This window comes from Neodiprion virginianus, chromosome 5, assembly GCF_021901495.1.
Source record: "Neodiprion virginianus isolate iyNeoVirg1 chromosome 5, iyNeoVirg1.1, whole genome shotgun sequence".
Lineage (NCBI taxonomy): Eukaryota > Metazoa > Arthropoda > Insecta > Hymenoptera > Diprionidae > Neodiprion > Neodiprion virginianus.
The window spans coordinates 23391278-23403872 of record NC_060881.1 but is presented as its reverse complement, the minus strand read 5'-3'; the positions used below and the strand labels follow the sequence as shown (position 1 = coordinate 23403872).

The 12595-nt window shown below is 39.4% G+C and overlaps 2 protein-coding genes across 4 annotated transcripts in view; one reads left to right on the top strand and one right to left on the bottom strand.

The window, feature by feature from the left end:
• Positions 1-12595, bottom strand: part of LOC124304408 (protein turtle homolog A-like) — a 418202-nt gene that overhangs the window by 164341 nt on the left and 241266 nt on the right. The gene's annotated exons all lie outside the window — the stretch shown is intronic.
• The window catches only part of LOC124304404 (cytochrome P450 4C1-like), a 28211-nt gene that overhangs the window by 8082 nt on the left and 7534 nt on the right, over positions 1-12595 (top strand). Inside the window, exons 3-12 of one of the 3 annotated variants that reach the window (XM_046762602.1) lie at positions 3110-3200; positions 4540-4725; positions 4826-4895; positions 5091-5217; positions 6851-6929; positions 7130-7245; positions 7412-7480; positions 7598-7787; positions 7920-8099; positions 8294-8494. The exons of 1 other annotated variant lie outside the window; for it this stretch is intronic. In XM_046762602.1, the coding sequence (XP_046618558.1) occupies positions 3110-3200; positions 4540-4725; positions 4826-4895; positions 5091-5217; positions 6851-6929; positions 7130-7245; positions 7412-7480; positions 7598-7787; positions 7920-8099; positions 8294-8463 (1278 nt within the window). In that variant the 3' untranslated portion in view covers positions 8464-8494. Of the gene's footprint in view, positions 1-3109; positions 3201-4539; positions 4726-4825; positions 4896-5090; positions 5218-6850; positions 6930-7129; positions 7246-7411; positions 7481-7597; positions 7788-7919; positions 8100-8293; positions 8495-12595 lie in introns of those variants that run through there. One more of the 3 variants, XM_046762605.1, reaches the window with a different exon arrangement.

Here is a 12595-nt window from a genome sequence, read left to right as displayed (position 1 = left end):
GATACAACGTGGGAGGCGTTTCAATTTTCTTCTTTCGGGCAGCGATTTAACGGCCATAGCAGGCTTCTTCGTCATGCTGATGGTTGAATCTCATCCTGATCTTCAAGCGAATGCATAAGGCTCATTCGCTTTACGGCGTTACACAGGTCTTAAAAAAGAAGCATTGTATCGTTGTGTGCATCTAAGGCACTGCGGAGAAAATCATTCGTTCGCTTTTAAAACTTATGATATTGACAAAATCACACTTTGGAAAGGCCTAATGATTTTATTATCAGTAATAAATTGTTCATTCAAATAATAAGAGCCTACGCGAATCGAAAATGACTACTGTTTCAAGTATATGCGCACGAGGCTAAGTCAACGGCACGACTGTTTATAAAGGAAATACATAATTATCAGTATTATTATTGATTGGCCAATCAATTGAAACGACACCCGATTGGTCAGATCCACTCGACTGCAACGTCACACACGTAGCTCTAGCTCTGAATCAATTAGGACACACTGTATTGAAGCAACTAGTAGGTATCGGTTTGACTCTCGGCTTGATGAGGTAAACTGCAACGTTTAAGACACGTCGGCAAAAAACTGTTTCCGAACGCGTCTTCAACGCGGGTTCGAAGACTTATTCAACTTATCTATCTTAACCGGTTACAAAGTAAACTTCCAGTATCGCTTGTATTTTATCTTTTTATATCTACGACAGACTCGTGTTAAGGTCAAGTAGTCCATCTTGTAACGTTAGGATGGCTATTTGTAATCCAATGAAGTGAATATTTTGCCGTAGACCCGATTAATTTGCATCCCGGATCAACCGGTTTCGGTTGATCAAGATTATACTGATAATTATTCATCTATCAAACAGGCCAAGGTTGCGGTCCGATAAACATTTGAGTTTGTAAAGTATCATTAGATCTTTATATGCAATATGGAAATTAAGTCGATATCGAAGGACGATTCTTTGATCAGCGCTTGGCGTGGTTATCGAAATATACATGTGGCATAGTGGGTACGGAATTTTTGATCCAGGGTGCGTTTCACTAATTATTTGTAACTGCCAAGACAACAAGTCCAATGCAGAGAAAGGTACAAGTAATCATCAATTAGATTTGATGTTTCGACAAGTCGCGTTACATTTTCAATTTCGCCTTCGAGTGGCCTGTTTCGTTCTCCGAGTGACTATCAACATTTTTCTAACATCAAACGCTCAAGAATTGCTCTGCCAAAATCGAGTCAAGCCTAGCTTCTTTTTCGCGTTTGTTTGTGAATTATCCGATACGATGAATTGGCTGATTCTTTGAACTTTCGGAAAATATGCAAAATACCAATGATGCGACGGTCATCAACCCGATCCTGACAACGAGTCAGTCAAAGTCTGCAGTGTGGCTCAACTCAGACAGAAACACCTGCATGGATCAACGATTCCTCGTGAATATGTTTCGACAATTGATGAAGTCGAAGTACCCAAAATGATACTCTGCTAAGATCTACGGAGCCTGTTGCTCTAAGAATTAAGAAACTTTCAATCATGCATGCATTTTACCGGGACAGCATAATCCGCGTGATAGTACTCAGATAAGAGTTGAAGCTTTCGGATTATTAATTGCGAATAATACGATGGCAATTGATATTTTAGTCAACGGTTGCGGTGACTATTTTGACGTCCGCTGCATGGAGTGCCGGCACGTTTTACCAGGGCTTTAGAGTGACCGCAGGTTCAGTAGTCACTGCGTTCTGACAGCATCACAGGATGGTTTGTTATAACCGTGCTTGGTGTACGGAAGTTATTGAATCCAGTTTGTTTGATTGACAAATTGTAGAAAAAAAACTTGTATTACGTAAAGTCGTGAAGCGGAAGATCCATACGAACTCAATGTAAGATGTACCGAATGGGTGTGGGAAAAATGGCCGCTGTCGGAAATGACACGGATGAGATATTTTTCAATAGTAGCTTTGAGAAACCGATTGCTTCTGATCACACTCACAGTATGAATAGTGAAAATCGGTAATTTTTAGAGTCTGATCACTCGCGAACAACCATACACACGATTGAACAGAATCTTGTTATTGGAAATGTGGTGACTTCTGACACGCGAGATGACTTAGGACGCTGTAATTACGTCACGTACAACGAATTTCCTGGGTTGAAGGATTTCAACTTGTTACCGCTGATAAAATATTCAAGACTACAAGTAGTAGTCAACTAACTCCGGAAACCGCGTTAATGAAATTCTAACGCACGAGAAGAAAACGAATACAATGTTAGCAAGCTGCTTTACCACTGAGTTTGAAAGCAAACCGGATTTATACGATAGGCTACGAGTAAATTCAGGTTCTACGCTCACTGATTCCATGTGAACATCAAATAATTACTATCCTTGAAATAGGGAGGGGGAAAAATGTTCGATCATTCTGCGGGTGATATGTGATGCGTTGTTCTCCAATTATATAAAAACAGAGAATCTGGTTTCAGGTTCCAGTGATCAGTTAGACCAGAGCGGATACAAAAATCTTATCTTCCCTCAGCTCCGAATACCGCTTGAGTTTTGTAGAATCTAACAGAGAGAAGCGTTGTGAATCGACAGGCCGATTTCATTGAAATTTTATACAGAAATTTCTGAGATATGTAAAGAGAGCAGTGCTTCGGGTTTTCACTGAATCGTAGGATGGAACCTTCGACGGTAGCCACGCTTGCCGTGGCATGCTTCGTATTGTACCGGATGATCAATTTTACAGTCAAGCTGTTTAGAGTTGCTTTGCTCTTCGAATACCCGCTAAACGCTGAGGAAATACCGAGTCTGCCTTTCATAGGCCATGCGTATCTCTTGATTGGGGGTAATGAAGGTAAGCAAGATCCTTTTCTTGTCGAATTGGTTAATGAATCTTATGTAACGAATAGTATTATACTGAGGCTTTATAAAATATGCAATTGCAGCCATATTAAACAGGATAAATCAACTGGGGAAAAACTATCCTACGTGGTGTCGAGTTTCGATTGGTGACAATCCATTGTACTTGATAACTTTACCTAAACATCTGAAGGTAAAGTAGTCTGATCATAATCGAACACGTACGGAACTTTGAGGTCTGAGTTGGTTTGTCATTTCAGGAGATACTCCTCACTCCGAAGACCATTGAGAAAAATTACTTGTACGAAATCATGCGACCCTGGTTGGGGGACGGATTAATCACAGCTCCTGGTAGGTGAACGATGTTACTTTACTATTTGACTTCAAGTGAGATATATTGAGCCTCAAAGACTTTCATTGCGGACAACTGAAATCGAATTGAGTGATCTGGCTGTAAGCTTCACATGCGTGAATGACGATGCATGTCTTTTTTTTCATAATAATTTTTCCAGCACATTCAACTCCATTTCCTACTGGTACTGGTGGACTTCATATGTCGCGTAATCATGGCAATAATCATCGTGATTACTGACGTAAATCGTCGGTGTTTTTACGTCCACACGTACGTTGTCACGATGATAATCACGTTTATCGGATCATGTCTCGCAACATCTCAATTGTCGGCATCATCACCGTGTTGGATTCATTCATTCGCCAGATCTGAAAGATTGAAAATGTACGTGACGTACGATCGGGTGAAAAATCTGTCTAATTGAAAACATAACGAATCGAGATTGAAACGGAGCAAATGAAGCCAATCAAGTCGAATCTAATTCAAGGAAGTGTTTGCAAGGCAGATGAAAACGTTTCATTTGGAATTTCAATTATCAATATCTTGTTATTATCACATAAGAGAAATCGCATCATTTTATCATTTTTTCACTGAAAAATCCGTGAAGTTCGTCATACTGCATTCAAAAATAGCTCGATCCATTCGCAAATCAACTTCTTATAAATCGTGTAAGACAGATTCTTTTTTCAGTGCGTCGGTTCGTAAAGAGAGTATGGTACATGTGACCTCAATCATTCACAGATAGTAAATTCCTGATTGGACCAGAAACACGTCATTGTTTATTACAGTTTGACTTGATGTGAGACGATCTGTTGAGAATTCGATCAGAACCCAACATGGTTGTCATTTATTAGAATCAGACAAGCAGTATCAATGTTTGAAAAAAACAAGTGTAAAATTCTGGAATTTCTCTGATCTAGTTGATATAGTAAGGTGATTGCAATTGAATTTCAGTATGTCAACATCTTCGCCGCCATTTCGAAAATTTTTACAGTTGAATGTTTCTAATTTTTTTTCGACAATTAGCATCACTGACACTGATTGAAGGCTCGGTTTCATCACTTTTTTGTTTCCGCATTTCTTCGACCTTACTTGACGACCTATTCATTCTAGAAGAAAACGAAATATTATCCGTCGCATATTGATATTGAAAACCACCCACTGACACATGTATTATAGATACTCCCCTATCGCTATGGGAATTGGATTTCAGATATACGAATAGATGACCAGTGAATACATTTGGCCATGTTTCTCTATCGAAATGCATCTCTTGGGCAATTGGTCTGTGTTGATATCCAAAATTTTTGCCGAATACTAGAGAATTTTTCGTTACAGCGTCAGTATGGGAAGTTCACCGAAAACTCATTCAGCCGTCCTTTAATTCCCTGGCTCTCAAGTCTTTTGTCAAAACATTTGCCACTCTGTCAGGGACACTGGCCAAAAAGATGGAGCAACACTTGGACGGATCGGAATTCGAAGTACGCAAATACGTTTCGCTGTGTGCATTGGACGCAATCTGTGGTAAGACAGCTATAGTTTTGGGAGAATCAATTATGGCCATGTGAACAATACATTTTTTTTGTAATCCGAGGCAAGTACAATTATACCTTACGTGTCACAGCGACAGCTATGGGCATCAACCTGAAAGCAATGGAGACCGAGAAATGTGAGTTCGACGAAGCAGTAACTAAGTAAGTAAATTGGAGTGCATTTTTCGTGGTCACCACATTATCTTGCTCAATTACACGTTGTTCTCACGACCCGAAACCTAATCACTTTATTCGGAGCACAACGTTGTTTTAACAATCCTACCTGAATCTTAGATTCATATTTTTCCGGGTAACCAATGCTAATCCTCAGATTGTGCAATAATTCTGTCTTCATAGGTTGATAAATAATATGGTCAAACGAGCTATTAGCCCTTGGCTGTACCCAGACTTCATTTTCAACCGTACCCAACTTGGCACGGACCAAAGGAAACACATTAAGTTTATACAAGAGTTTGGTATCAACGTAAGTGCTGGATATTTTCATTAACATAACCACGGTACGCATTGGTGATGTCATTTTGCGGACAAAAAGTACCTCATCACCCGAATCCTTTGCGGAGTACTTTAAAAGGGAATGAGGCAAGATAACCTGCAGGACAACTTCAATCGAGAGTACGGACGAATCATTCTCCTAAATTTAATTTTTTTGACATATCGAGTATGTAATATAAATGATGACAAAACTTGACGATGGATTCGGATTCAACATTTATTTCCACTGGTATTCTGATTTCACGTCGTTACCGTTGGGCACAGTTTCGTTCCGATATTGAAAGTTCTTGCAGTCGATCGTTTGTTACTATTTGTTTGGAAGCATATTGTTTGAGCTGACTAAAGAGGTAGATTCATAGAACAGAACGAAGTAACAGGTTATTTTGTAGTTGGAACGATTCACGACATCTACACCGACGTTTGTTACGCGCACTTTTGCTCCACTTGACCAAACCCGATGAAGTTACCAAGCACTCAACACTTGCATAATATAATAATTCAGCGACCTGCGATAAAAGCTGCAAGAACGAAATTGAGCTCACGCTTCGTCGCGAAACTCAGGCAACGGCCACTAAACATTGAGATCGGTTGAGTGATCCTACGCCCACTTTTCGACACACAAACTGAAACATGGCTCTCCCTTCTTCGACTAACCGCTACTCCATGTCTCAAAAAATTCTATCGCTGGAAATGAAATCAGCGCTTATCACTCCGCAGCCCTACGAATATCTCACTATCTTCGTTGTGGGAGATTTCTCTCTTCTCGCAAATGAGGCAACTGTTTCAACACTTGTCTTTCTCACTTTTATGTAGATTGATTTGGATTTTGTGACCATGGTAGTTGATCAAATTATGAACTCGTCGGAAATGGTTATTGATGTAATGCATTTGAGTCGACGTTTCGATCTAGCCCGGCCAGCCATCTTCGGGCTGCAATAATACAAAAACTAGGAAGATGTAAAAAAAATTGTACGGCTATCCCTTATAATAGGTCGTGTTCAGAACTTTTGTACGTGATCTGATATTGTTACAAATTAAATTTATGTGTGAGGGGACAGTGTAAAAATTAGTTGTACAGTTAGTTTTTCAAATGTCGCTTTCAAGGTTGCAACAAGAATTAACATAGCTTACAAAATCATCGATAGATTCCCACATATGCGTGACGTCCTGATCACGCGTGACTTTCATGATGTTACCGTCGATTCTTCGCTTAGTGCCGCCAAAATTCGATGAATAAATATTAATCAATACTGAAGTTTTACTCATCCGCTGGCCTGCACAATTTCCGCTCTCGGAGTTTCGGATCCATGACCCTCGTCTCCGTGCTATTTTCCAATTTTTTTGCAATTATCAACACGTATTCCCTGGTGTTGCGTTCCCGCGAGGGGTTCAAGAATTCGTTTGTAACGGGCATCCGCATGTCCCGTTATAAATTATGAACGATAAGCATATTTCCATAATTGTTCCTTCTTGTCTGGAATACGCATTAAAACGAAGTACTTGAACAGAGCAACAATTGGTGGACGTCTTAATTTATCACAACGGCCAAAACGCGGGTGTAAACTCTGAGGGATAAATTAACATATAGTACGGTTCCATTTCAGGTCATCCGACAGAAGAAAGCAACAATCGTCCGTCGTAGTGATGAAGGAGTATCGGCCGATAATGAACAAGATTCTTTTGGCAAGTACTACACAATCCAGATGTAGTCTTACAGTACCACGATAGAGTTTCTGTTCCATTGGCCGTGAGTTGTACTTGAGGCTTTCTGCCCAACAACTTTGACATCTAAAAACCAGGATAACAGTAGATTTCTGGTGCCGTTCATGAATGGGTGAGGTGTACTGCATGCCGATTCTTTCACTTTCACATTTTTGTATCAGGTAATTTCGCGGCTGGACCTCAGATACTGATAGAAAATCTCCTGAGACTATCGATCGACAACAAAACACTGACAGATGAAGACATCCGGAATCATGTTGATACGATGATCGTAGCTGTAAGTATAACACAGTTGATACTGTCATCGCGGCGTAGCTTTAGTAGATTGTTATACTCGTCAGTTTTGTGATTCATTGAGAACGGAACAGTTGGTCCACCTAGACCATTGTCAACTCGCTATGAGATGCATCATTTGCAATCTCACCATTAATATTCTCTGTTAGGGCGCCGATACAGTGGCCACAACGATGAACTATGTTTTGTTGATGTTGGCATCCCACCAAGATATTCAGGTGTGTTTGTTATGCAGGTATCCATTATGTAATGATCTTACTGAAGTAAGCATTGCGTGTTGTTCACCTTTTATAAGGCTCTACGTACAATGATTCGCTTTTTGTATCATCGTTTAGGAAAAAACATACCAAGAATTGTGTGACATTTTTGGAGAGAATGTCTTACACGATGACAGTGAAGAGTTACAGTTTACGATGGATCACTTGGCGAGAATGACGTACATGGAAAGAGTGATCAAAGAAACTATGCGCCTGTTCCCTGGTGCGCCACTAGTCGGCCGTGAAGCAACGGATGATTTGGAGTTAGGTTCGCAAGCTTTCGTCATTTAGTCTATTTTTCTGCTATCGTATCTCAGTGTTTCCCTTATTATCAAGTGATAGGTATGTGATTCGAAGACGGCGTATCGAGTTACTCCTACAATGATCAACCTTTTTATAGGCCAATGTACAGTGCGAAAAGGGACTTCGGTCATGCTTAATATTTTCGGCGTTCATAGAAATGAGAAATACTGGCCCGACCCTCTCAAATTTGATCCAGACAGATTCTTACCCGAAAGATTCGCGACACAAGAACCATACTCGTACTTACCATTCAGTGGGGGACGAAGAAATTGTATCGGTAAGGAAAGTACTATAATTGACAACGAACTTATATCGTTATACTAATAATTCATCGAGAGTCTCCGACATCGTCATCAATTTCATATTTCGTGTAATTTTAAGCGAAAGATTATTGCTCAGAGTTCAAAACACGATTACAGACGTACCGATGCCATGACTTCCAATGACTGAACAAGTTCTTCTCAATTTCAGGATCAAAGTACGCTATGATCTTCATGAAGATAATCACCGCAACGATTCTCTGGAAGTACGTTCTGACCAAGGATAAAGTAATACCAGTCAAAGATTTACGGCTGACGTTCGATATTTTACTGAGATCTGTTGATCCTGACACATTCAGGATTAGGAGACGCGTTAAATAGCACGCTTTTCAGTAAAGCAACGTCTACTGCATAGTATGACCCACGTACGGTTATCAATTATGTTTTGTAATAAAGAATGCAAATAACATTACCACACTTTACAATTTCATTGACGTTGAAATCGACTGGTCTTTGATCTCAATCAACGGGGCTTTTCTCAGCTCGAAAGCGATTAGTGTTAGATACGATCGGTCTTTCTTGTCCTAGTCATAATATTTTCTGAGAAACTGTCCGATTTACTGAGAATTTTCGTACAAAATTCTCGTCACTTTTTTCAGCTATCCAATATTGTCTAAATAGTGGACAACCAAGAGCACGTAGATATTGCTTAATAGTAGGGGAGGAAAAGAGGCTAAATGGTAAGTCACTCGAGCGCTGCGAGAACCTATTGGATCATAAAGATTAGATACTAAAAAGACAAAAAGTTCATATGATATATGCTTTTTTACTGCCGGGGAAAGTAGGTACTAATTTTCAAAAATGTAAAAAAAATTTATTATAAAGAAATACTCGAGCGCGTCAGACATTGATATCGTATACGCCCTATGTGCTTCCGGTAACAGAGAAGTATTAATCTGCCGGCTTACAAGTCGGGGGTGGCAGCACGAAGGGGTAGAAAATGAAAAAAAAAAAAAAGTTATTCAAGCTCGTCAGATATTCAGGGGGAATTTTAAGTGACCTCTAAAAGGTATCCTATTCAAAAGACTGACGATTTGGATGCAGTCAGAACTCACAGCCGATTTTTGAAAATGTAAAAAAAAAAATAGTGACTTTGAAATACTCAAGCTCATCAGATTTATATGCAGACAGTTCAGCTCGATGTCCTTGTTGTGCTAACCTATAATCTGATAATTATGTGGAGGAATTTCATTGTTCTGACAGCTTAAGGTAGTACCGTGACATGTAAAGGACACCAATAGTCAATGGCTATTGTTTTCTTTCTCACTCACTATTATACTGCTGTCTTTCTTTACCGACTATCGCTCACTTACTTCCACTCACGTGAATCATCGCAAGTCACCAACTTTAAAAATTATTTACAAAAAAATAAATACTGCTTGTTTATGTTTTTTTTTGAAAAAAATTACTTGTTATATCCTCAATTAATAATTCTCAGTTTTTGAAAACAATCCTAAGAAAAATATGGCTGTTATTAAATAAAATAACTTTTAACTTTTTTAAAACACAATAAACAAACCAAAGCGTCACAAATCTACGAACACGACCGCGTTGTATTGTGATCAGCCGCAGAAAGTAGTGGGGGGACGGTGCGAGAGACTGAGAAATAGAGAAAGAGTGAGAAGGGGAGAGAGGCGCGGAGTGGGAAATACATAGTTCTCAGCACTTGCACGTACCTCACTTTATCACTAATTTTAGCTTTTTTACGTTGTAGAAACCGTCAAATTATATTATATCCGTAATTTTTACATGATTTCCTTCAAATTAAAAAAAAAAATAACCGCGCTCGAATACTTCCAGGTGACGTTTTTTTTTTTGCAAACTAATTACTCGCTTATTCTCTTATACCATGATCAAATCGTCAGAATATTGAAATTGACGCTTTTTTCCATGTAATTAACTTACCTTTTATTAATCTGACGAGCTCGAATTAATTTGAGGATCGATTTTTTTTTACTAATCTGATTGGCTACCCTAGACGCACCCTTGTATATTAAGGGTTCATATATGGTGGTCGTTCATAACAGGGTGCAAGGTTTCCTCCCTTATATTGTTCTGTCGCGCTTGAATAACACCCAAAATCCCCTCTTGGGCTCCCCTACTATAAGGAAAAATGACTGTTTACGTGCAGAAAATCATCCTGCGATGGCTAATTTTTTTTCCTCGTCCATTTCGTTGGCAATGGAGACTTTCGTCCTGTAGCACGCCGCCCGAACGATAAACAGCGACGTGTTACCGGCAGATATTCTCCATTGTCAACGTTAGCTACTGGGAAAAAAAATTAGCTGTCGCAAAATCAACTTCCTTCCTTATAGGTGCAAGCCATGATACTTGTATCAATATGGTTGAAAATTTTCATTCCATAGTGATATTGCTGAACATGAAATTGGCAAAACTGAACGTGTAGTGTTGAACGATACATAGGGTAGAAGAGAACAAACGGAACCGAATGGTTCTCGAAAGATATTCATAAAGAGTCATCTTTCTCATTTCCAGTGCAAAAAGCCTATTTAACGAAATGCCAAAACACAAATCACTCTGTTTTTGGCCGAACTTGAGTCGACCTATGTTTATGAAATATGACAGGTTTTTTGTCGTAACTTCTCGATGTGACGGACTCAATAGTCACGTTTTCTTCGCCGTAGAAGGTGATATTCACGAAGGCTTTTCATCGCAGAATGGAATCTTGACCGGTAGCCGCTTTCGTGACGGCGTGTTTCATATTTTACCTGGTAATCGAGATTATAGTCGAGCTTACGAAAATCGAATTGTTTTCGGAATACTCGTCCGATGTTAAGGGGTTACATCCGGTCCAAACTTATCAAAAATTATTATTCTTTTTCTACATAATAGTCTGGTCACATCTTTTACGAATGTTTTCGCTCGAAGCTAACGTCGAATTTTCAAAATTTCCAATTTCAAAATTGGTTCCTGTGACTACATTACGTGTACCTAAGAAGAAGATGTAAGCTGCGTCAAGTAACGTCCGAGCCGAACAAGCTACTAAATCGGTTAAACTGATCAGCCTGTGATTGAGCTGTGAATGCGAAAGGTCTTTCATGCGACAGAGAAATCGCCGATTGAAGGTCACAGATATTTTAATTTCATCCGTTATGAAATTTGTGTTAAAACAAGAGTCAAAACCGACGCGTTTATACCTGAACCACATTTTCCGGTGTGATGGGTCCTCTATCTCAAACACCGTTTCATGGATTAACTTCAAAATTCGCATACACACTCCTTTCAGATTCTGCACGCGTTTTTGATTGGATTTTTCGATAAGGTTCACTACTTTTCGATGATACCTAAAATAGGGGCGATTATCGGTTTAAAAGGCGACGATTCTGTTCAAATCGTCATGCATTTCTCATTTTTTCGAATATTCAAAACCCCGATCGGTGAAGCATAACTATTGTCATCTACGTTGAGACACATTTCGAATTTTTAATTCCAGATACGGCGCTTCGCCACTATAACCCGTACTGCTTAGTTTCGCGAGAAGCACAGAGGTTCAATAATATCGTATGGCTGGAAATTTTGAACGTCTTTTTTTTAACAACAAACCGACTGTAGGTACATCCCAATAGTTTGTGATCACTAACCAAAGATTGAATGATTACTTCAGACGTTTTGGTCCCTCAACCTTACGACTGTCAGATAATCTCTGGAAACTATCCGACGACAAGAAAACACCCACAGGAAAATCGGTACGGGATCACGTTGATACAACGTGGGAGGCGTTTCAATTTTCTTCTTTCGGGCAGCGATTTAACGGCCATTGCAGGATTCTTCGTCATGCTGATGGTTAAATCTCATCCTGATCTTCAAGCGAATGCATAAGGCTCATTCGCTCTACGGCGTTACCCAGGTCTTAAAAAAGAAGCATTGTATCGTTGTGTGCATCTAAGGCACTGCGGAGAAAATCATTCGTTCGCTTTTAAAACTTATGATATTGACAAAATCACACTTTGGAAAGGCGTAATGATTTTATTATCAGTAATAAATTGTTCATTCAAATAATAAGAGCCTACGCGAATCGAAAATGACTACTGTTTCAAGTATATGCGCACGAGGCTAAGTCAACGGCACGACTGTTTATAAAGGAAATACATAATTATCAGTATTAATATTGATTGGCCAATCAATTGAAACGACACCCGATTGGTCAGATCCACTCAACGGAAACGTCGCACACGGTCAACTTCAGCTCTGGATGAATTAGGGCACCCTGTATTGAAGCAACTAGTAGGTATCAGTTTGACTCTCGGCTTGATGAGGTAAACTGCAATGTTTAAGACACGTCGGCAAAAAACTGTTTCCGAACGCGTCTTCAACGCGGATTCGAAGACTTATTCAACTTATCTATCTTAACCGGTTACAAAGTAAACTTCCAGTATCGCTTATATTTTATTTTTTTATATCTACGACAGACTCGTGTTAGGGTCAAGTAAAC